This window comes from Carlito syrichta, unplaced genomic scaffold (assembly GCF_000164805.1).
Source record: "Carlito syrichta isolate Samal-C Ts95f unplaced genomic scaffold, Tarsius_syrichta-2.0.1 Scaffold313175, whole genome shotgun sequence".
In the NCBI taxonomy this organism is placed as follows: domain Eukaryota; kingdom Metazoa; phylum Chordata; class Mammalia; order Primates; family Tarsiidae; genus Carlito; species Carlito syrichta.
Genome location: NW_007257271.1, coordinates 304048 through 329690, shown reverse-complemented (window position 1 = coordinate 329690; position 25643 = coordinate 304048). Strand labels below are relative to the sequence as shown.

Here is a 25643-nt window from a genome sequence, read left to right as displayed (position 1 = left end):
CCGACTCATTTTGATTTATGTAGAGATGAGGGCTCGCCAAGTGCCCAGACGGGTCTCAAACCCACAGGCTCAGGCAATCCACTCACCTCGGCCTCCCAAAGTGCTGGGATTACAGGCTGAGCCACCGATCCCGGCCTCTTCTTTTCTAATATAGATATTTAAAGCTGTAACTTCCCTCTGAGCACAGCTTTTGTTATTTCCCCTAAGTTTTGCTATGTCATATTTTCATTACCATTCAATCAGAATGCTTTCTAATTTTCATTGTAATTTCTCCTTTGACTCACGAGTTGTTTAGACACATTTTATTTAATTTCCATACATATGGAACTTCTTAATAATTTTTTATCTAAGTAGATTTAACCATGACCAGAGAACATATATATGATTCCATCCTTTAAAGTTTTTTTGTGGTCAATTTTATAAAAATTATTCTGTGTGCACTTGAATGTTTATTCTAAAGTTGCTGGATATAGTCTATATATGTCAATTCATTGAGCATGTTGTTTAGATCTATATTTTTACCTTTTTTCTACTTTTTCCAATTGTTAATAATAGAGATGTTTAAAACATCTCACCATGATAGTAGATTTATCAATTTCTCCTTTTAGTTTATTCTGTTAGACTCATATTTTGAGGCTATGTTATTAAGCACATTTTAGGAGTTAACATCTTCCTAATGAATTGAAGCATTTATTTTATGAAATTGCTTTATTTATGGCTAGTAATTTTTTTGCCTTAAAGTCTTCTTTGCAGGGATAGTTTATTCATGACTTTTTCATTCTTTTACTTTCAACTCCTCTGTAAACTTATATTTAAGCCAGCCACAGCGGCTCATGCCTGTAATCCCAGCACTCTAGGAGACAGAGGTGGGAGGATTACCTGAGTCCAGGGGTTCGTGACCGGCCTGGGCAACTGGGTGAGACCTCGTCTCTACAATAAATCAAAAAATTAGCCGGACATGGTGGCACACAACTATAGTTCCAGGTACTTGGAAGACTGAGGCAAAAGGATTGTCTGAGGCCGGCAGTTCAAGGTTGGGTGGCCGTGAGCGTACCACTGCACTCCAACCTGGGTGAGAGTGAGACTACAATTCAAAAAAAAAAGAACAAAACATATTTAAAGTGTGTCTCTTGGCTGGGCTCAGTGGCTCAGCCTGTAATCCCAGCACTTTGGGAGGCCAAGGCAAGGGGATTGCCTGAGCTGGTGGGTTCGAGACCAACCCGGGCAACTTGACAAGACCTCATCTCTACGATAAATCAAAAAATTAGGCGGGCGTGGTGGTGTGTGCCTATAGTTCTGGCTACTTGGAAAGCTGAGGTGGAAGGGTCACCAGAGCCCAGCAGGTTGACACTGGGGTGACCGTGAGCAAGCCACTGTACTCCAGCCTGAGCGGCAGAGTGAGACTCCCAACTCAAAAAACAAACAAAAAAAGTGTGCCTCTTGTAAGCACCGTGAATACAAGTTCTATTTCTTCATCCAGAAACCTTTGTCTTTTAATTGTTGCATTAATCTATTTTATATTTAACCTTTAATAGATTGGGTTTTTAATTACTTTTTGTTTTCTCTCTGTCCCATTTGTTCTTTGCTCCCATTTCTCTGCTTTCCTGCCCTTCTTCTAGAGTGATTAAGTATTTGTTTATCTTATGACATTTACCCCTTCTAATACAGCCTTTTCCTCTTCTTTTAGTGGTTTACTCTAGAAATTATAATAGACACCCAACCAGGGGAAGTGAGGACCAGCTAGAGGCCCAAACTTCACCTGCATGCAGCCTACTTCTGTAGTTAATCCTTACTTATACCCCACATCTCTATAATAAAATAAAATATAAAAAAAAGAAATTGTAATAGGTACCCTTGACTTACCAAAGCTTAATATAAGTTAATACCATTTCCTGGGTAGTTTAAAGCCTTCAAACATCTTGACTCCATTTAATTCCTCCCAATTTCTATGCTATTGTTAAGTGTTTTGAATAAATAGAATATGTGGGTGTGCTTGTTTTAGGTAGTCAGCTTTCACTTTGATTTGTCCCATTGTACCTGTTCTGTTGTTCTTTCCTTTCAGCGTCTCTGGGCTTCCATCTAGGATATTTTCACAGAGAAAGAAATTCTATATTGAGTTATTTTCTTCTAATATTTTGAAGACATCGTTAAATTTTATTCTGGCTTTCACTGTTTTTTGTTTGTTTGTTTGTTTGTTTGTTTGTTTTTTGAGTTGGAGTCTCACTCTGTCGCCCAGACTAGAGTGCAGTGGCCGCTCCCGGCCACTGCAGCCTCGACCTGCTGGGCTCCGGCGATCCTTCTGCCTCAGCCTTCCCAGTAGCTGGAACTACAGGCGTGCGCTACCACGCCCAGCTGATTTTTGATTTATTGTAGAGATGAGGTCTTGCCAACGCCCAGGCAGGTCTCGAACCGGCAGGCTCAGGCAATCCACTCACCTCAGCCTCCCAAAGGCACAGGATTACAGGCTGAGCCACCGAGCCCGACTAGTTTCTTCATTTTTAAAAAAATGATATTCAATAAGCCTAGTTTTGTGTGTGTGTATGTGTGTGTGTGTAAAATGGAGTTTCCTCATTTTGATAGGCATGGGGGAGGGAAATGTGATGCGGTTTTAACTGGAGCACTCAGATCTATTTTCCAGTGTGGCCTATAATTGACCCTGATGATAAGATGATTTTTGCTTGTGCCTCCAATATACACTCACGTGGTCCAGAAGATAAGTGATGAGGTCTAAAAAAGAGAAAGTTGAGCAAAGGGAGGGGCAGTCAGGAACAAGAGCACAGAGACAGGTAGAACTGGGCAGGTGGAAATGGAATATGGGCTATGGGGGAGAAGAGACAGGAAAGAAGCCGGAGCAGAATTACAGAGAGATTTGTCAGGGCCACAGATACCCTGAGGTGCTGGAAGAGTTGGTTATTTGGGTTGAATTCTGTGTACCCATGGGCCATATCAGTCTTGGCATCTACTAGGGTTATAAGAAGATGGTCCATGAAAACAGTCTCCCTCTAGCCACCCACCTGGACCAGACTTCCTGCCTCGTTCTGTCACCAAGGACTGCCTTTGGCAAGACTCGGTGCAAATGTTGGTTCCTTTCATCACACTGAGTACGTTCAGGGCAAACAGCTTGTTTACTCCCAACGGTCAGTGAGCCACAGCTGATGACCTGAAAGAATGAATGCACTGTCAGGATTTATGCAAGCAAGACTGAGATATGACACAAATTTCATGGAATAAAGCAGCATCTTGGGATCTTGACAGTTTGGTTTCTTGGAGCTGCAATGAGGCAACAAGAAATGTTCCCTCATAAAATCACGTGTGGAAAGAGGCCTTCCATTGTAGATCATGCATGAAGTAACGGCTTGTGATTTCGAGTGGGTGAAAGCTTCTTGAGGAAAATGGTTGTGGAGAGTTACTGCTTCCTGCTTTGCCCCCTTGTGAAAGGGGACTGTGTTCTAACTGAGAACACAGGGATATTCATCCTCAACAGCACAACCTCTGGGAGACAACTGGCAAATGTATATTGTTTTGCAACGATACTAATTCATCCTGCAGGGCCCCAGAATATAGTCTTTGTGAAAAAATTAAAAACAAATTGGTTGGGGCAAAAATAACCAGTCAGACATGTGGGATGCCAAGTTTCTTTGCCTTCAAAGTAAATTGTGATGGAGTGGGATAACCACTCTGCTTCATTCTGGTGAATCTACCAGCAGTGGGGAGGGAGTTCTAGGATACCCTTTTGAATTGATAGGGGTGGGGGTACCAAGGAGAGGCTGGAAAGAGAATAGATGCTTTCACCAGCCAGTTTTGGGCACTGATTTGCTCACCAGTGTGTGTGTGTGTGTGTGTGTGTGTGTGTGTGTGTGTGTGTGTGTGTGTGTCTGTGTGGTGTGCACGCCCATGTGTAGGTCTATATCTTCATCTGGTCCTTCAGTAATGGCGTCTTTACAGAGGGTCTTTGGGGTGTTATGAGTGACTATGGGTACAAATAATTCATTTCTCATAATTTGTTAATTTTGAGTTGGAGTCTTGCTCTGTCGCCCAGTCTAGAGTGCAGTGATGTGATCACGGCTCACAGCAGCCTCGACCTCCTGGGCTCAGGCAGTCCTTCTACCTCAGCCTCCCTAGTAGCTGGGACTACAGGCACGTGCCACCATGCTTGGCTCATTTCTCATAATTTAGAAGTGGACCCATAGTCCGCTTGTGTTCCTGAAATCAATCTCAGTGCTGAGCAGTCATGAGGCAGGGATGAAGAGAAGCTTGAGATCTGTGCAATTGCACATTTGTCCTTCCAGGACCATTTAGTCCTTCACTCATTCAAAAATACCAATAAGAATACCTGTCACAGACTGGCACTATTCTACTCTAGGGTTTACAATGCCTTGGGCCCTGCCATTGCCAGCCTTCGAATAGGTTCTTTCTGCATAATAATCCCTCCCCCCAAAACATAGTGGCTTAAAACAACAATCATTGATTTGACTCCATTTTTTTGGATCAGCAGTTTGGGCTGGGCTCAGCTGACTTTCTTCTGGTCTTGGCTGGTCTCTCTCAGCTGGGGCTGGCTGGTCAAGGACAGCTTCCATGGGGATATTCACCTGTCCTCCACATGGTCTTTCCTCCTTTGGCATCCAGGCTTGTTCACATGGCAGCTGGCAGGGTTCTGAGAGGCATGCAAGATTTCCACTGCATTTGGTAGGTCATGACAAGCGACAACGCCAGTCCAAGTTCTAGAGGTGGAAAAATGGGCCCCACCCATTTGGGAGGAAGATCTCTTGATGGGAAGAGCTGCAAACTCACATTACAAAAGAATTTGATGCAAGGAAGAATGGAGAATTCTGGCCATTTTCACAATCCATCTATCACAGCCAGTGAGTACTTACACATGGGCAAGCAAACAATCCAGTGATCTTACCCCAAGGACAAAGATTTAAGTCATGACCTTCTTACATTTCAGTATGATTTGTTTATATGTTTTGGGTAAATTTTAGAGAAAAGTTGTTTTTGTTTTTGTTTTTTTGAGTTGGAGTCTCACTCTGTTGCCCGGACTAGAGTGCAGTGGCTGCTTCTGGCCCCCGCAGCCTCGACCTGCTGGGCTCCGGCAAGCCTTCCACCTCAGCCTTCCGAGTAGCCGGAAAAACAGGCATGTGCTACCATGCCTGGCTGATTTTTTTAATTTTATTGTAGAGATGAGGTCTCGCCAACTTGCCCAAGCGGGTCTTGAACCCTTGAGCTCAGGTAGTCCACTCACCTCAGCCTCCCAAAGCACAGGATTACAGACTGGGCCACCAAGCCCGGCTGAGAAAAGTTTTGAGAAAAGTCGTATTTGTTTGTTTGTTTGTTTTTCTTTTTTATAAAGCTGGATTTATTGAGAGGACAGAAAAGCCCCCACAATGGGAGGGGACCCGAAGAGGTTGCCCGGCATTTGTTTCATTTTGTTATGTTTGAAAGAAGGATGGTACTTAAATGCAAAACCTAATGCTTACTCAGCATGATGGGTGAGAATCTGTGCACCCAAACGCTTAGGAATTCAGCCCAATAGGTAGCAAGACCGTGAGATTCTGTCCATGTGATCCATAAGGGCAGGGAGTGTTTGTCCTGTTCACTAGTGATCCCAAGCTCTAGCAGAGTGCCAGACACATAGTCAGCACTCAGTGAAGTCCGTCGAAGGAAGAAGAGGGTCAGTGCAGTACTTGACATGATGATATAGCCGGCAATGTGCAGGGAGGCAGCCTGACTGATCCCTGGGAGCCTGTATTTGAATTCTACAAGCTCATAAGAATGGTTCATCCATCCGCTGTGGTTTCTATCTGAGGATTTGTGAACAGGACACCAAGGAGTAGAGGGTCCCCTGAAATAATCACTGGACTGTCCTTTTCTAAGCATAAGACATTACATGCATTTGAATTATTAGTGATGTTTGCTCGCTAGTCAATGTTTTCCTTTTTTGGCTGAAGATACAAGTAAAGTGAACGGGCTTAAATTTTAGGACGAGATCATAAAGGATTGTTAAATTTATTTATAGCCAGGTGCGGTGTCTCACACCTATAATCCCAGCACTTTGGGAGGCCAAGGAGAGGGAATTGCCTGAGCCCGCAGGTTTGAGACCAGCCTGGGCAACCTGGTGAGACCTCGTGTCTACACTAACTCAAAAAATTAGTTGGGCATGGTAGCACATGCCTGTAGTTCCAGCAACTTGAAAGGCTGAGGTGGAAGGATCACCTGAGCCCAGCAGGTCAAAGCTGCGGTGACCATGAGCGTGGCACTGCACTCCAGCCTGGGCAATAGAGTGAGACTCCAACTCAGAAAAAAAAAAATCTTATTTATAACTCTGCAAGTCATTAAATAAGCAAGACACAGATTCGTACTTCCTAACAGCCTTTAGAAATAAGCCAGATGCCCGCTAATCTAGTTTCAGAGCCCAGGAGTGCACCATAGGACAGACACCCCATGATTCCTTTGGACTTTGGCTCTAGAACTTCTTTGCATTTCGTTCCTTTGAAGCTGCAACGTTAAGTGGGGGAATCTTTCTGTTTTAATAATTTAAGTGTGTCTTTCAGTAGGACTTAGCTTTCTTTTTCTTTTTCTTTTTTGAGTTGGAGTCTCACTCTTGTTGCCCATGCTGGAGTGCAGTGTCACACTTACAGCCACCGCAGCCTTGACCTGCTGGGCATAGGCGATCCTTCCATCTCAGTCTTCCAAGTAGCTGGAACTACAGACACAAGGACTTGGCTTTCAAAGACCATTGAGAGAGGCAAAAGCTCAGAGGGTTGCGCTCTTCTGAGGACACCAGCTTCTTGAGCTTTCCTGACCCATGTGATTCCCGTCTCATCAAACTGTCCTCACATTCTGGCTTCCCGGTTGTGGGGCTCTGTTTGTTCTCACTCAGTCGAGTTCAGAATACTTTATCGCATCATCACACAATTTAGAAGTTTGACAAAGAACAAGTTAGTGCTTTAATATGCATTTTTAACTTAATTATGACATACATACAAACCATAAGGCAACAGATCAATGAATTGTCAAAGAATAAACAAAGTTCTTTAGCCATCAGGTAGGTCAAGAGATACAAAGTTGCCAGTACCCAAAAGTTCTGCTTGTCTCCAGACCCCATAGTCACTCCTTCTTCCTACCCAAGCGAAACCACCATCCTGACTTTTTTTTTTTTTGGTTGGAGTCTCACTCTGTCTGCCAGGCTAGAGTGCAGTGGCACACTCACAGCCACAGTGTCAACGGGCTGGGCTCCAGCGATCCTTCTGCCTCAGCCTTCCAAGTAGCTAGGACTACAGGCGCGCACTACTACACCCGGTTCATTTTTTGATTTATTGTAGAGATGAGGTCTCGCCAAGTTGCCCAGGCTGTTCTTGAACCCATGGGCTCAGGCAATCCCCTCATCTCGGCCATTCTGACTTTTAACATCATGGATTTGCGCTTCTTGTTTTTTAACCTTATATAAATGAATCCCACAAAGTGTGCTCTTTTGTCCCTGGCTTCTTTTCCTCAACATTTTGGCCGTAAAATTCATCCACAATTCATACTGTAGGAAGCAGTGGTTGGTTCATTTTCATTGAGGTCCAAGTTTTCACTGTTTGAATATGCCATAATTTTGTATCCGTTCTGCAAGTTAATGGGCATCTGAATTGCTCCCAGTTTGGGGGTATTATGAACATCCTTGTGCTGTTCTTCTGGTGCCCATATGTACACATGACTGTTGAGTGTATATTTAGGAGCGGAATTGCTGTGTCACTGAGCATCCATATGTTCAGCTTCAGCAGACGTGCCCAAACAGTCTTCCATAGCGGTTGTTCCATTTCACACTCCCACTAACAGTGCTGTACATCCTAGTTAACACTTGATATTGTCAGTCTGTTTAATTTTAGCCATTCTGGTGCTATGTAATGGGATCTCATTATGACTACAATCAGCATTTCTCTCTTGCTAGTGAGGTTGAGCAGTTGTACACGTTTAATGACTATTTAGACATCTTGGTGATGTGCCAATTCAAGTATCTTGCCAACATTTCTGTCATTTGTCTATCTATTTCGTATAGATTTGTAGGAGTTCTTTTAAAATTCTGGATACAAGCCCTTTGAAAGTTATTTGTGTCGCGAATATCTTCTCCAACTCTGTGTCTTGCATTTTAACTCTCTTCGTGGTAGCTTTTGATGAACAGAAGATCTTAATTTTAGTGTAATCCAATGATCTATCTTTGTGCCAATATCACAGCCTTAAAAAGTGATTCAGTTCTATAGTAAATCTTGAGATGTTTTGTGTATGTCTTCCAGCTTTTTTCTTCTTTTTCATGATTGCTTTGTCTATTCTTGATCCATGGCATTTCCACAAACTTTCGCATCCACTTGGTAATGTCTGAGATGTTTATTAGAATTGCATTAAATCTGTATAGATCAATTTGAACAAAATTGACAACTTAACAATTTTGAGCCTTTCATTACATAATCGTGGTATTTCCCTCCATTCATTTAGGTCTTCTTTTTTTTTTCTTTTTGAGTTGGAGTCTTGCTCCGTTGCCCAGGCTGGAGTGCAGTGGCACACTCACGGCCACCCCAGCATCGACCTACTGGGCTCCAGCGATCCTTCTACCTCAGCCTTCCAAGTAGCTAGAACTACAGGCGCATGCTACCACACCCAGCTTATTTTTAATTTATTGTAGAGATGAGGTCTTGCCAAGTTGCCCAGGCTGGTCTCGAACCCGTGGGCTCAGGTCATCCACTCACCTCAGCCTCCCAAAGTGCTGGGATTACAGGCTGAGCCACCAAGCCTGGCCTGGTCTTCTTTTATTTTGCTCAGCAATATCTTATGCCATTCCATGTAGATGTCTTGCACAACTTGTGTTAGAGTTATTCCTAAGTGTTTGATGTTTTTTTTAATGCTATTGTAAATGACATCAGTTTAAATTTTAATTTTCTCTTTATTAACCATATATGGAAATACAACTGATGTTTTATATTTACCGGAGACCCAGTGTTCCTGATAAACTCACAGGTCGATTGTATGGTTTACATGTAGATTCTTTGGATTTATCTGTGTTACACAGTTACAGCATCTGTGAATGATAACGGTGTGATACATTCTCTTCCAGCCCTTGCGCTTTTTATTTCATTTTCTTGTGTTCGACACCGGCTTTGTGTTTGGACCTCATGAGGTTTCCTCTCTTTCCTTCCAGATGAGGCTGAGGCACATATTGACTATGAAGATAATTTCCCTGATGACAGATCTGTGTCATTCAGAGAGCTCATGGAGGATTCCTGGGCAGAGGCAGAAGAAGACACAGGTGAGGAAGAAGCCTCTGAGAAGGCTCCCAAACAGGACCATCTGGTCTCCATTTCTGTGGGGAGAGAAAACCTAGCCCAGGATAAAGCATTTGTACCCACCGCAGGCTTGCCTGGTGTCAGGAGCAGTGTCCCCACCGCCTTGCCAGGATCCCGACTAGACCGCAAGTACTTGTTCTGGCTTCCTGCTGAGACTTTCCACAAGCCTAAGTTGGAAAAGGAGGTGGATGATGACACCAAGAAGCAGTTTGCTGCTCGAGACAACCACAGTGAAGTAAAATTGATCCCAGGTGAACCCGAAACCAAGGCGATCTATAGCAACACTGATGACCCCTTAGGGCCATTCGTGGGCAGGAATGCCAGCAAGACGGGGGATCCAGTGGTGAGCAGCAGCAGTGATGAGTCCTGGTTAGATGGCTACCCTGTGACAGACGGAGCTTGGAGGAAGACAGAGGCAGAAGAGGAAGAGGATGGAGACAAAGGGGGTGGGTCAGTAGGACTGGATGAAAGCGTCCTAGTTACTCCTGATCAGCCCATTCTGGTGGAAGTTAAGAAGTCTAGGAGTACCGCTCTCATGCCAATTGAGGACACAACCCATAATGCAGTTCTTCCATCGCAAATACTAGATGTTGAGGCTTTGGCTCTCAGACCCATGAATGTGTCTGAGACTGAGGGCCCCCACCACGGGGATGGTGACTTGACCAAGCACCAGTCCACCGAACCTTGGAGATTCACCCCAGAGAAGTCTTCCATGGCCACCCTACCCGATGAACTCACCAACTCTACCCTGGAGACGTTAACAACAACTGCTGTCCAGCAGATGACGGACAACATCCCCTCAACGATGATGGTGGCCACCCAGCCTCTAGTGGAAACCTCAGCTCCTGAGGTCCAGGACAGCTTCCCCTACCTGTTATCGGAGGACTTTTTGGGGCAGGAAGGCCCCGGGCCAGGTGCAAGCGAAGAGCTTCTCCCAACCTTGGAGCCCTGTGTCGGGGACAACTGTCCCGGCCTCAGCAGAGGCCCCGTGATCGCCACCATTGTCACCATCCTGTGCCTGCTGGTGCTCCTGGCGGGTGTGGGGGCAGTGTGGGGATACCACAGATGCCAGCACAAGAGCTCCGTGTACAAGCTGAATGTTGGCCAGCGGCAGGCTCGGCACTACCACCAGCAGATCGAGATGGAGAAAGTCTAAGCACCTTAGGACTGGGCTCTCCCAAAGCCACTTGGGAGGAGCATCACGCTGATAAACACTGAGAGTTCACTAGAGCATGACGCGGGTGGAGTGGGGCTTGTCTTTTTTCATCAGCTCTTTCTTTGATAGGCTGAGAAGCGTCTCTGGAGCACCTGGCAGGGGAGGAAGGCGTGGGTGGCATCATCACACATATCCGTGTCTCCTCAACCATCTGCCCAGGCATTGACTGCACAAACCAGGCCAGCACTTGGGCTCTATTTCCAATGTAAGGTCAAAAATCACCTCTTGCTTTATCATACTATTCTCTTTTTCTTCCTTTTTTTTTTTTTTTTTTTGAGTTAGAGTCTCACTCTGTCACCCAGACTGGAGTGAAGTGGCACGCTCACGACCACCGCAACCCCCACCTGCTGGGCTCAGGTGATCCTCCCACTTCAGCCTTCCAAGTAGCTGGCACTACAGGCATGCACCACCACGCCCAGCTAATTTTTTAATTTATTGTAGAGATGAGTTCTTGCCAATTTGCCTAGTCTGATCTCAAATCCCTGGGCTCAGGCAATCCTTTCGTCTTTGCCTCCCAAAATGCTGGGATTCCAGATGTGAGCCACCCTGGCTTCTTCCTTTTTTTTAAGAAAGAAGATCACTGGTTTTGTGCCCTGAAGTTTGTAAAATAGATGTGATAAACCGGGCATTTGAGAGCAGTGTTATTTAGGACATAGATATTTAATTGTTGAGAGTGGGATATGAAAGAATAATGAGTTATTTCCTTTTAATGTTGTGACATTGCTAAGGGCAAATGAGCCAAGAATGAAGATACAGTCGAGAAGTCTTTTTTATTGTTTCTTGAAACTGGAGAGAATGTATGATACATTTTGTTGGCACAGGTGAAGAGTGAAGAGACACTTTCATCTCTATTTCCTCTATTCTGTGAGACAGCCCATCTTTTTTTTTTTTTAATTTTTTTCACTTTCCCATAGTTAAAGATTTAGCATCATTTTTTGAAAATACAGTTAGCTTTGTGCCAATAAGTACCGTTTCCTCTCAGAAGCAGTGGCCTAGTTGTCCTTGACCAGTCTGTGCCTAGGAATGTCTTGGAATTTTTGCCAGGACTAACAAAACTCAGTCCTCCGTTTCCTCTCTCAGGATTAACCATTTCTCTGAACTCCTGTAAGGGGGAATGACATGAGAAGAGGAAAAAATGGTTTAAGAGAGCCAAAGACTAGGATATCAAATATGGGACCTACTTGGTGGAGAGACAGAGGAATTAAAAAAGGATATGAAATTATGTGTGCTGACCTATTCTTTACTCCAATGTGGAGTTTGTGAGTTCTATGGAACAGAGTCCATCCTTGGCTGTTGGGTAACCCATTGCATAGCATCTAGAACATCTTATGGTCACTCAACACGTATTGTTTATGACACTGGTTCTCAAGGTGTGGTCCTCAGACCAACAGCATAAGCATCACCTGGGAGCTTGTTGGAGATGCAAATTCTCTTGTCCCATCCCAGACTCAGGAAACAGAAACCCTGGGAGTGGGGCCCATCTCTCTATGTTGTTGTTTTTGTTTTGTTTTGTTTTGTTTTTTGAGTCGGTGTCTCACTCTGTTGCCCAGGTTGGAGTGCAGTGGCATGCTCACAACCCCCGCAGCCTCAACCCGCTGGGTTCCGGCAATCCTTCCGCCTCAGCCTTCCAAGTAACTGGAACTACAGGCGCATGCTACCACCCATGGCTAATTTCATGTTATTTTATTGTAGAGATGAGGTCACGCCAAGTTGCCCAGGCTGTTCTTGAACCCTTGGGCAAGTCCCCTCACCTCAGCCTCCCATAGTGCTGGGATTACAGGTTTGAGCCACCGCACTCCGCCCTCTCTTTGTTTTAACAAACCCTTTAGGTGATTTTGATGTGCACTCAGTTTGAGAGTCATTGGCTTATGATAACATCATTTGCAAGCTTTGAACCCTACAGGCATAGAAGATGAGGAGCATCTGTGGTTTGTCACGCGTGGAAGTCAGGCATCCTCCTGTGTGCACCTGAGGTGGCATTTGAAGCTGCCAAGATGCCATCTGCAACAACCTCCTATGTGTTGGCACAGAAACTAAATGTGTTATATTTTTCTAATATGAATCACCTTCTTGGAAATAGTTATCAGAGGTCAAAAGTGATAAAAGCAATACATTAACTTTGAAACCATAGGAGTCTAAGTGTTTGTGAATGACATGAGAGAAAGTTTGATTTTTTTTTTTTTTTTTACAGTTGAAAAATTGTTGGAAGTGTTTTACCTAAGGAAAAAAAAAAGAATTCTTACAACATGTTTCCTACCCTACCACCTCTTTTCAGTGCAAGTTTTGGAAAAATAATAGGCTAATTGGCAATAAAGACTGTAGGCATAATCAAAGATCTTAGTTCTCATGATTGGGTAAAATAAAGGCCTGGAGTTATCAACGGGAACACCTGTGCATCAAATGAAATCAAGAATGATAGAAATCAAATGCTTTCTGCATGTAGCCAAAGCAAAACATAGAATAAAAGTCAGCGATTGTATATACATATAAATTAGACTCTAATCTATTGCAAGATAACTCCTATTTTTAACTATATAAAATAACCTCTGTCTCAACATTGGGATTGTGTTAGTAACTACTATTATGTAACAACCCAGAACTCTGAATTTACACCAACAAATACATAGGTAATATTAATACAAATGTATTAATAAATGTATTACAAATTATTAGCACATGTAAATGTATTATTTGTAAACATGGACTATGAAATAAACTCAACACATCAGTTTCTAAGGTTTTATTGCATTGGCGTCACCTAAAATTAATGTGACTGAATCTAAAAATGCATGTCAAAACGGAATGATTAAATCATTGCAGACCTAAATAGTATGTCATTACGCATGTTTTGAGACTGGTAAATGTTTAATGCTCATGAAAATGGGAGGATCTATTAACACAAAGCTTCTGAGATATTTAAAATAAATATTTCCCCAAACAGTTGCTGAATGTGTTTTATTTCTGGGCTACTGCACCATGGTTTAAAAAATAAAAATTTTCAGCCAGGTTCGGTGACTCAGACTGTAATCCTAGCACTTTGGGAGGCCGAGGTGAGTAGATTTCCTGAGCCTGCGAGTTCGAGACCAGTCCAGGCAACTTGGTGAGACCTCGTCTCTACAATAAATTTTTTTTAAAAATTAGCCGGGCGTGGTAGCGCATGCCTGTAGTTCCAGCTACTTGGAAGGCTGAGGTGGAAGGATCCCGGGAGCCCAGCAAGTCAACACTAGGATGGCCATAAGCGTGCCATGCACTCCAGCCTGGGCAACAGAGTAAGACTCCAACTCAATAATAATAATAATAATTTTCTAGCAATCTTGAAAACATATTAACACCTACTATATCCAAGACTGCCCTCTCTAAACCTAACTCTCAGCTAGCTACCTCCTGCAGCAGGGTTTGACTTTAGGGAAGTCTACAGAGCTCTTGCCCCCTCCTCCCTGCCTCATTCTTACTCAATCGGAGACCATTCCCTTCAACACAATGAAACACCCAGGACCTCACTATTCAAAGAGTGGCTCCTGCCCCAGCAGCAAAGATACCAGGAACCTGTTAGATGTGCAGTCTCAGGCCCCACCCCAGACCTGCTGGATCAGGGTCTTCCTCTAACAAGATGCACAGGTGATGGGTGTGTATGGTAAACTTTGAGAAGCCTAAAAGACCAGAACTGATGGGATACTCAGAGGGATAATTAAAGAGAGTTAATTGAAAGGACTATTCACATAAGTATGGGCAAGGTTAAGAGAACCATCAAGGGATGGTACCTTTAGGGAACCCAACAAGAGCTTCTGCAGAAAGGCAATGCATGGCATGAGCGCTGGCCTCGGCCAGGTGTGGTGGCTCACGTCTATAATCCCAGCACTTTGGGAGGCTGAAGTGGGAGGATTGCTTGAGGCCGGGAGTTCGAGACAGCCTGGGCAACATAGCAAGACCACATCTATATTAAAAAAAAAAAAAAAAGAGTTGTGACCACTGTCCAACTGTGCTCTGGAGGAAGCAGAGATTTGTTGTTGGTGTTGTTGTTGTTTTTCTTTTTTCTCCTCCCCCAGGAAGCAGAGATTTCAAAGACCCAGACCTGCAGTCTTTTGCCAGCATGTTCCAGTGGCAACCGGAAGTCAGAGAATCAAAGTAATCCAGGCAGTAGACCATAGGGGATAAGCTTCTGGGGCATGGGAGCATGTTGGAAAAGATATCTGCAAGGGCAAATAGCAAAATCCATCTCAAAGACCATCAGCACCAATCCCCTCTGTCTTATGTCCCTCTTTACCTCCGTGACAACCAGGGGTCCGTGCCTCCCAAGCCTTCCAACGTTGTGGACACTGTTGATGCCCCTCCCAGAACTCCTTCTCCAGTGAACCCATCTTCCAGCTGATCTGAGTGTTGGCTGGTAAAATGCTCATAAGCACATACGTGTACCCTTCTTACCTAGAGAATTGCCCTCGGCCTGACGGGCATCCCCTCACCCAGAGAGTTAAAGCCACCTTCCACTCTGCTAGAGTAGCCTGTAGTCAATGACCGGCTGTCATGGGGATACACAGGGCGGCTACCTTGCCTCGAGATGGGACCAACTCTGTGGTATGAGCACCCATGAGATCAGGCTGAAGTTGGTCTCCAACTGAGAGCACATCCTTGCTAACTCCCTACTGCTTCCCTCGCTTCAAGGGAGTTGGACCTGAGACATCCATTAACACTCGGCTTTTATTCCCTACACCTCCACTCTTCGAATTTTTTCACTGTCTCTTCTGGAATTCTTGAACTGACATCAACCAAATCTGTGTGTCCTCCACCCCTTCTTCAAACATCTGATGTTTGAACCCTCCAGAAGAGGACCTCTTTTTGTGCTGGCTGGTTCCTCACTCTACCTGCCTCTTCATTTTCTCTTTCTCCCTGCTCACCCTTTGGTGACATGCAAAGAGCAAAGTTACCACTGGCAGTCATACCTGAAGATGTTTGGGGTTTCAGTTTGAAACAGATTACAAATGTTTTTTCCCAGCGAGATCCCAGATCTCCTCTGACAAAGAATCCTCTTCCCGGGGGGAGGTATGAGCCTCTCCTGCCTGACAAGACCTCAGCCAGCTCATGGCTAACAAGAACCAGCCCTGCTACACGAGTCCTAGGAGCCCCCGCTTTGTCGAATGAACGTCAGAAATTTCACAGACCTGAGAAAACTGAGCTCCTTGTAACATGTGTCCTAGAATGTGGGTTAAGACATTTCCCATCCAGAGGATAGAACAAATAGAGAATAAGCAAAATAAACCATTTAATCAGATTTTTTTTTCAAAACAGAAAAGCTTTTGATTTCTACTATTTTCCGAGTTCTGATTTTCTACAAAAGTGAGATTGTACCTAGTGTCCTAGCCCAAGGAGGATGGTAGAAAAAGATCTCAGCAAAAACACTTATAGTTTGGCCCACCGACTGCCGTTCTCAAGTGGAAGATAAAACTCTGGACTCTAACTTGTACCTGTTGGCCAAATCGCTCAATTCCTTCATATTTTCTCCTTGAGAAATGAGGCACCAGTGTCTTACATACCAGCTCCAAGAGGGTTTTGAGCCGATTCCTCATTCATTCAACAAGCAACCGAAGCCAGATAATTGGAGGATAGCATTAGGTTCTAGGACATGGCTGCACACGTGCCTGCTTTAGAGGGAAAAGCCCTTGAACTTTGACCATGGCTGCTCCTGACTCTTTTTTCTGGGTGAAGTAGGTCAGTCAAGGCAAAGCCGGGCTGTCATGGTGTCCTCTCTTTCACGGAGATGCCATGGGCACAGGCGTGGGGAACAGCCTCGCCCTCGCTGCAGGCACAGGAAGTCCAGTGCATAAAACCGTTGGCTGAGACTTACTTACGGTTCCTTTCCTTTTTTTCTTTCCTCCCTTGTACACAGTTTCAACTCTCCACACTAGGTCATTCAGGCCTGGAGCCACCAGAAAAAAGAAGTCGCTGTTTGGGGGATGGCAGATAATCAAGAGTGCAGACAGCTGCGATGAAGAATTAGTTGTGGGTTTTTCTTGGTGCCTCGCTACAAATTGCGTTGCAGTTCCATGTTCAGACGCTATTAAATGAGAATGTTTTCTCTGGCACCCATCCACCTTTTCCCCACAGTTTAAGTATTGAAATTTTTTTTTCTGAACTGAAGTAGCTTCGGTTTACAGCTCACATTTAAAACTTAAAAACGTTATTTCCATACATGTTGGCAGAAACCGGCCACTGTTTATTCCACCAGCAGTCATAATAAACCCCTTCCCACTGACAATCTAACAAATCATTTTCTGTTTGCCACCGAGTTGGGTTCAATAAAATGTTTGTGCTCTTAAAATTCTCTTCATAAGAACTTCTAAAAGCACACATTTCCTTCCTAAGGCAGCTTTTGTGGTCAGCATGCCCAGTGGCTCTCCCTCTGGATTCCAGAAGTGAGCCCAACAGGCTAGTGGCAGTAATTAGAAAGTCTCAAAACTCAGGAAGATATTAGTGTGTTGAATACTTTGGTATATACTACATTTCGGTCAATTAGCCAATTTCACTTTTTAAAAAAATTTGAATTTTATGTAGAGCCGAGGTTTCACTATGTTGCCCAGGCTGGTCTCGAACGCCTGGGCTCAAGCAATCCACTCATCTTGGCCTCCCAAAATGCCAGGATTATGGGCATGAGCTACCGCACCCAGCTCAATTAGTCACTTTTCAACACAAGTATATACACAAACAACCTCCTCTGCCCTTTACTTCTCCACAAGGCAAGCATGAACGGTAGCAGTGGCCACAAGGGGGTATCTTCAGGCCTTTCCCGGTGGGTGTTTCTGGCTTGGGTCCTCGAGTGGCATTGGGGCTGGACAGATGCCCCACCATGGTGGGCGGCCTCCCTAGGAACAGGCTGAGGAAACCAAATGGTGAATAGTGGGCTCTGCGCTGGTGGGTCAAAGGTCAAGCAAGGCATCTTAAAGCAGGCCTGAAAACTCCCACAAAGCTTACCAATGTGCTTGTTTTGTTTTATGTTTTTTTCATGGCAGGCCAGACTGAGGCTGAACCGATGGGGTCTCAATCCAGGAATCTTCTAGGCTCTTCCAAGTAACACACACCAGGAGGTGTTGGGTTGAGGTCGCTGAGTGCAGCCTGCATGCTGGCATTTCATAGTGGGTTTAGACAAACCAGTCTTTTTTGTTTGTTTGTTTTTTAAGGTTGGTTTGATTTCCTTTGAAGTAAAAATGTAGTAACTCAGCTCCACCACTTTCAATCAAAGCAGAGCGCTGACAATACTGACCATGCTGTCACCAGGGTCTTTTTGTCAGGGGACATTGCTAGGGTTGGGGTGTGGGTGCTTTTTAACCCCCTGTGAAAGGAGGCCAACTTCAGAGAGTGAGAACCCCACCCCCATGTCAACTCAATCCCTATGTGGAACAACATCATCTACAAAAAGCTCACCCCGGGTTCAGAGGACGAGGACCAAATGGTAGCTCTGCAGGACACAGAGAGGTGGAGTGAGTTGGAACACCCACCCCAGCCTGGGTCCCTGTGAATGTCTCCTTTTGTTTTTTTTGTACAGCTGGGAAGGGTAACTCCAGCCAGGAGCGATGCCGGGAGTTCAGCAGCTGCCAGGTGCACCATCCACACAGACTCAGGAATCCCGGAGCAGGGCGTCCACTCACTGGGTCCCCTACTACTTTACAGTCCCGCCTCGTGACCCTTTCCTCCCCACTGAGTTCAAAAGGAAGTTTCTCTGGTGAAGTAGAGGGTGGGGTGGGAAAGAAAGAAAAACCCAGCATTCCATGGCAAGAAGCCATATAAGATCTGTTACACCACCGGCCAGAGGGTGCCCCGAATGGGAGGCTGATGTGGACACAAGTGCATCCATCAATAATAACCCGGACTCCTTCGGTCAAATGGTCCCCTGGGGTTACTGACTCTGCTGACATGGGCGACTTCAGCCAAAGACAAAAGTGGTAGGTTATTGTCTTGTGTTGGTTACCCTTGAAGGAGAATGTGACATGAGGATTCTTATGCAGGCAAAAGAGGAAGTGATCTCAAGAGGGATGAGGGAGACAAGATAGGAAGGAAGGAGCAATAGAAGGATACATCTGAAGGCCGGGCGTGGTGGTTCATGCCAGCACTTGCAGAGGCTGAGGTGGGAGAACTCCTTGAGCCCAAGGGTTCGAGACCTGCCCAGGCAACATAGCAAGACCTCATCTCCACAAAAAAAATTTTTTTTAATTTCCAGGCATGGTGGTGTATCCTCAGCTACTAGGAAGGCTGATGCAGAAGGATCACCAGAGCCCAGGAGGTTGAGGCTGCAATGAGCTGTGGCTGCGTCATTACACTTTGGCTTGGATGATAGCGTGAGACTCCAACTCAAAAAAAAAAAAAAAAAAAAAAGAAGGGTGCATCAGAGTTCCCAGAGGTTGGAATGGTGTGCTGGGGGATAAAGGAAGCCCAGAAAAGCACAAATGTGTTTCTACCCTCAATTAAGCACCATTACACAAAGACCAAAATGCTATCTTTTTTTATTCCTTTCCAGGCTGTTGTGGGAAAGTCCGTTTCTCCAATGCTGTGCCAGTCTCCTCTTGCCTGCGCTCCCAGAGGGGCCAAACTAGACAAGCAGTTTAATAAGAGGGAATAAGGTTGAATAAAGAAAGCTCAGACCAGGCGCAGTGGCTCAAGCCTGTAATCCCAGCACTTTGGGAGGCCGAGGCGAGAAGATTGCCTGAGTCCGGGGGTTCAAGACCAGCCTGGGCAACTTGGTGAGACCTTGTCTCTACAATAAATCAAAAAATTAAGGCTGGGCTCAGTGGCTCAGTCTGTAATCCCAGCATTTTGGGAGGCCAAGGTGAGTGGATTGCCTGAGCCCAAGGGTTTGAAACCTGCCCGGACCACTTGGCAAGACTTCATCTCTACAATAAAATCAAAAATTAGCCGGGCGTGGTAGCGCATACCTGTAGTTCCAGCGACTCGGAAGGCTGAGGCAGAAGGATCGCCGGAGCCCAGCAGGTCGAGGCTGTGGTGGCCGGGAGTGGCCACTGCACTCTAGTCTGGGCAGCGGAGTGAGACTCCAACTCAGAAAAAAAAAAAAATTAGCCGGGCATGGTGGTGCGTGCCTGTAGTTCCAGCTGCTTGGAAGGCTGAGGCGGAAGGATTGCCTAAGCCCAGCAGGTCAAGACTGTGGTGACCGGAAGTGCGCCACTGCCCTCCAGCCTGGGCGACAGGGTGAGACTCCGACCCAAAAACAAAACAAATAGAAAGCTCAGCTTCCAAAATACCACACTCTTCCGGTCTTCCCTGACCTTAAAGGCAGCACCTTCTTAGTCTCTTTGGCTGATTTCTTGTTTTCCAGAAAGTCCAGGATTCTGCCCTTAGCTTTTTTCCGTTGCTTCTCAGTCTATACGAGATGATCTAGGTGACCCCGTCCAGCCACATGGGCTTTAGATGTCATTGACATGGTGATGATTCAACAGGGGGCACTGTGGCTGCTTCTCCCAGAGCCGGTTCCCAGGACCCTTCCCCACTCCCACTACCATGCACATGGGCTGCCAAGCGCCCACAGCCCCTTTTCCAGAAAATCGCCCTCAACTTACCTTCAAAGGCACCCTGTTCCCAGGGGACCTCCTGCAGCCAATAACTGAAGGATTGAGGCTTAGATAGGTTCCTCCTGAGGGCACCCCACAGTAAACCAAGTGCATTTGGATCCCTGTCTCAGGCTCTGCTGGGCACCTGACCTGGGGAAACTCTCTAGTTCTATTTGCAGCCTGAATCATCCATCGGAACCTCAGATAGCTTGCTTTGCCCCAAATTCCTCACTGACCCGCCCACCCCTTCCCTGGTTCAGAAAATGGTAACTCCATCCTTCCTGTTACTCAAGCCAAAAAACCTGAGCCTAGATGTTTGAGACCAGCCTGGGCAACACAGCGAAACGTTGTCTCTACAGAAAAGCAAAAAATAAGCCAGGCGTGGTGACACGTGTGTGTAGGACCAGCAACTCAGGAGGTTGAGGCAGAAGGATCACCTGAGCCCAGGAGGTCAAAGCCGAGGTGAGCCATAATCATGCCACTGCACTCCAGCTTGGGTGAGAGTGAGACCCTGACTCACAAAAAAAAAAAAACCAACCAAACAAAAACTAAGCCCTCATCTCCAGAATCCCTTACTTCCTTCCCTGTTTTATTTTTCTCCATAGCAATTATCATCATCTGATGTCACCTTATATATATTCATTCCTGTTTGTCGATTGTCTTTCTCTCCATGGAGAATGTAAGCTCCATAAGAGCAGAGATTTTTTTCCCCTATTATTCCATTTAATTATCTCTAATGCCCAGGTCAATGCAACACAGTAGGTACTCAATAAATATTTACTAAACGAATGAATGAAGCTAGACAGCCTCTGGCTTTCTTCCATTTCCAACTCTAAGACTTATAACTGAGCATTGTCCTCAATGGGATCAGCCAAGATTTTGGAGATGCAAAGTGTCAGGCAAAAGCCACACTTCTGTATGCTACACCATCCACCCTCCTTGTTTATCAAAGGGTGCCAGAACTGGTCCAGGCCAGACTAAGTGAACACCATCGCAAGGCGTGGGGAAGTCTAGCCTTTGTCATCCACCATCTTTCTTGGATGGGGAGAAAGGAGACTAAAATCTGGAAGAGCAGAGAGGCCAAAGTAGGTTTTCATACTTTATCATCCTTTAAAAATGTTTTTCTCATTTAAAAAATAATACTGATTTTTCCAGAAGAAAACAAACCATGGAAGACCATCCTTCAGACCAAAATGGTGAGAGAGACAGGTATGAACATGGGAAAGATAGGTGTGAACACAGGAGGGGCAGGTACGAACGTGGGAGAGGCAGGTGTGAACATGGGGAAGACAGATGTGAAGATGAAAACAGGTATGAATACGAAGAAGACAGGTGTGAAGACGGGGAAGACAGGCTCACCCCTAGTTACATGTAGTGTGAAATTTGGGGGCTCCCCTTTTGCTATATAGAGTAAGGGGAAGGCTTTGAGGTATCAACAACCTGGGCTGTTGGCAAGAGGACAAAGAATCAGTTTTCTGAACGTCAAGAGGAAGTCTCTCTGGTTGCAGAGGACTAGCTGGTCTCTTCCAGTTCCAAGAGGTCATCCACATATTCCACAACCTCTCCCTGAAAGACAACAGGATTCTTCCATTAGGCAGGCTAGCTGACTTTCAAAAGCACTGGTGCACAGAACAGTTTCCAGGAGGCCACTGCTGCTGTCTGCTTGGGCTAAAGCAGGTTTTCTCCACTGGCCTGGGACCCAGAGGACCTGACTTCTCCCTGCGGAGGGGACCTCAGCCTCCACGTGAACTTGGTGTCAAGTGCTCTGTGATCCCCACCGATGGCCTGAGTGAAGCAGACAGTCCAGCCCCCCCTGTGACAGGTCCCAGTGAGGGTCCCCCTCCTCTGTGCATCCTCCCTGTGGGCCTTCTTTTCCTCCCATGAACAGTTCTTCCACAGGAACTTTCTATCTGTTCCTTTTCTAGCGCTACCACCAGGTCACAGCGTTTTCAAGGACTAGGGCCTGGGTTGTTCTTTCTTTCCCAGAGTCGAGCACAAAGAAGGTGCTCAGTAAACGTGTTGAAGGATGTGGGATTGAGTGTTGCTGGTGTCACTGAAGCAGCCATTCCTCTTACAGGAGAGATTCTTGGGGACAGTGGGACCCACTTGTCTGCTGTCAGTACCAGGAGCCCACCTGCTCCCTCCTTCTGTAATCAGCCTTACACTTCAACTTGAAGCAGCCCAGGACTCTTCCTTATTTCCTTTTCTGCATTGACATATCTCCCATAAGCTTCCTGGGCCACCAGCTGATGACATCCACTCTCTTTTCTGCAGAGAATGAGTGACTCACCAGGAAGGCTAACACCCCTTCCATGAGGGTTGGCACAGGCCAGGCCCCCTGAGGCTACTACCCTTGCTAAAGTTGGTCTCCCTCAGAGCTCACCACCCCAGGCCAAAAGCCTGTTTACTCCTTTGGGTGTTTTAACACAGAGATATTTGTAAAAATCTCTCAGCATTAGGGAATAACTGAAAAATCCGCCACATACACGAGACACAGAAGAAAGTTTTAGTGTTTTCATCAAATACTTCTATCATACCAGCCGGGCACAGGGGCTCACGCCTATAATCTCAACACTTTGGGAGGCCGAGGTGAGAAGGTTGGTTGAGCCCAGGAGTTCGAGACCAGCCTGGGCAACACAACGAGACCTCGTCTCTACAAAAATAAAAAAAACAAGCCAAGCGCAGTGGTGTGCACCTGTAGTCCCAGCTACTTGGGAGGCTGAGGTGGAAGGATCGCTTGATCCCAGAAGGTCAAGGCTGCAGTGAACTGTGATTGTGCCACTGTACTCCAGACTGGGTGACAGAGTAAGACCCTGACTCAAAAAAAAATACTTCTACCATGTCATGTCTGTGATTAGAAACTTAAAGTATGGAATTAGAGCGCTGCAGCTTGAAAAAAGATCCTGCAGTTGTTTTCTGGACCCCAAAAGGAAAGCATGGCATTGTATACGGATTATGTATATAGCCATGACACATCTGTTTAGGAAGTTACTGTTTCCTGCTATGTAGCTGCTGTGACTTGGGAGATGATGGTGTTGTTTGCTTTTAGCTCCCTAAATAATAAATGCCTAAAGAAATACAGACGAAAGAAATACATCCCCTGTACAGCCGTCGTGAATGCTAGTGGTACCTTACTCAGATAGATCTCATTCCCAGTGCCCCATCCCCAGCTCCTGTGAACTGCTTGCTGATGACTCATAGCTGCCCCTTCGCTGGGCAACTGCCCTTGGCCAAAAGGAGCAGCCTCACCAGGAAAGTTACATACCAACCCTCCCTGGCAGCCAAGGACCAATACAGACTAGTAAAAGGGACTACAGAAGACAGGACCACTCGGTGGGACGATTTGCTCCAGAGCTCCCCATGGGATCGGATAAAGCTTGACTCTGGTTGAGCCCACATCAGCTGAGACCCTTCCTCAGCCCCTCACTCCCTTCCTAGCTGACAGCACTTTCTCCATGAGTCATTCCTACAAATTATGTTCTATTACCTTGGGGCTTTCCAAGCAAACAACTGTCCGAACCTGAAACTTAAAACATCTATTCCGGCCTGCCTTATAAAGTTTCTCAAACTATAAAAGGCCTCTGCAAAATGTTTCACCAGTGTGCAAACTTTCAGAAGCATATACACAACTTTTTCTTTTTCTTTTCTTTTTTTTTTGAGTCAGAGTCTCACTCTGTTGCCCAGGCTTGAGTGCAGTGGCACTCCCATGGCTACCACCACAGTCTCGGCCTGGGCTCAGGCAATCCTTCAGCCTCCGCCTTCCAAGTAGCTGGAACTGCAGGCACGTGCCACTTTAAGCTTACACACATGTCAATCCCAAAAAGGTAATAAGGAAGAGTGCCACAAATATTAGCAGCTAAATCATATTGGTGCTTTGTTTCAAAATAGTATTATGTCCTTTGGGAAATGTAAGGATTAAACTAAGAATTGTTTTATATTGTTTATGTTTTCATTTCAAATTATGACTTGCCATAATTTGGTGTACAGTAAGAAAATTGCTCATTCTTTAGAGATGGATTAATTCTTCCACAATCCTAAAGCCTCGGTTAATAAGTAAACTACTGAAGCCAGGCTAGGTGGCTCAGCCTGTAATCCTGCGCCTTTGGGAGGCTGAGGTGAGTGGATTGCCTGAGCCCGCGGGTTCGAGACCCACCTGGGCAACTTGGCGAGACCTCATCTCTACAATAAATCAAAAATGAACCGGGCGTGGTAGCGCCCGCCTGTAGTTCCAGCTACTTGGAAGGCTGAGGCGGAAGGATCGCCGGAGCCCAGCAGGTCGAGGCTGCGGTGGCCGGGAGCGGCCACTGCACTCTAGTCTGGGTGACAGTGTGAGACTCCAACTCAAAAATAAATAAATAAATAAATAAGCAAACTACTGGCCAGGGACAGTGGCTCACACCTGTAATCCCACCACTTTGGGAGGTGGTGGTGAGAGGACTGCCTGAGCCTAGGGCTTTGAGACCAGCCTGGGAAACTTGGTGAAACCTCATCTCTACAATAGATCAAAAAATTAGCCAGGCCTGGTGGCGCATGCCTGTGGTTCCCAGCTACTTGGAAGGCTAAAGTGGAAGGATCTCCTGAGTCCAGCAGGTCGAGGCTGTGATAGCCGTGAGCGTGCTACTGCATTCCAATCTGGGTGACAGAGTGAGACTCTGACTCAAAATAATAATAAGAAGAAGAAGAAGAAGAAAAAGCAGCAGCAAACTACTCTAGAACCATCAATAAAGTCCTTTGATCTGAAAAGTGCCAAGTCCAAGAATCCTACTGATCTGAAAGCCGGGAATAAGCCTGGTCTGTTCACTGGTTGATTACTAATCCTCTGTGTGACCATCAGTAAGTCACTTTGTCTTCTCAGTTTGTTTTATCTGTGATAAGACAGCTTTACTGAATCTCATGAAAAATCTCTTCTTGGCCTGGCGTTGTGGCTCATGCCTATAATCCCAGCACTTTGGGAGGCCAAGGTGAGAGGATTGCCTAAGCTTATGGGTTTGAGACTAGCCTAGGCAACTTGGTGAAACCTCATCTCTACAATAAATCAAAAAATTAGCTGGGTGTGGTGGCGCATGCTTGTAGTTCCAGTTACTTGGAAGGCTGAGGCAGAAGGATTGCCTGAGCCCAGCAGGTCGAGGCTGAGGTGGTCATGAGCACGCCGCTGCACTCCAGCCTGGGCAACAGAGTGAAGACTCCAACTCAAAAAAAGAAAAAAGAAAAATCTCTTTTTATTCTAATATCTATTTTTTTCTAAATATTTGTTCTTGTACATCAAAAGCCTTCAAAATGTTCATAGCCTTTGACCCAGGAATTTCACTGCTGAGAATTTATCCTAAAATCAAAGAAGAGGTAAAAGAGTTAGTTACTGCAGGATCAGGGCGATGGCTCATGACTATAATCCCAGCACTTTAGGAGGTGGAGGCAAGAGGATTGCCTGATTCCACGGGTTCAAGACCAGCCTGGGCAATTTGGTGAGACCTTGTTTCTACAATAAATTTTTTTTTTTTTGAGTTGGAGTCTCACTCTGTCACCCAGACTAGAGTGCAGTGGCATGCTCCCGGCCACCAG

At 45.6% G+C, this 25643-nt stretch overlaps 2 protein-coding genes across 2 annotated transcripts in view; one reads left to right on the top strand and one right to left on the bottom strand.

Moving 5' to 3' along the window:
* The window catches only part of SUSD5 (sushi domain containing 5), a 64912-nt gene extending 54397 nt beyond the window's left edge, over positions 1 to 10515 (top strand). The window contains exon 4 of the mRNA XM_021718626.1: positions 9176 to 10515. Within this exon, the coding sequence (XP_021574301.1) occupies positions 9176 to 10476 (1301 nt within the window). The 3' untranslated portion in view covers positions 10477 to 10515. The remainder of the gene's footprint in view (positions 1 to 9175) is intronic.
* A 10684-nt stretch (positions 10516 to 21199) lies between these two features.
* CRTAP (cartilage associated protein) overlaps positions 21200 to 25643 on the bottom strand; it is a 21725-nt gene continuing 17281 nt past the window's right edge. The window contains exon 6 of the mRNA XM_008070151.1: positions 21200 to 21650. Within this exon, the coding sequence (XP_008068342.1) occupies positions 21597 to 21650 (54 nt within the window). The 3' untranslated portion in view covers positions 21200 to 21596. The remainder of the gene's footprint in view (positions 21651 to 25643) is intronic.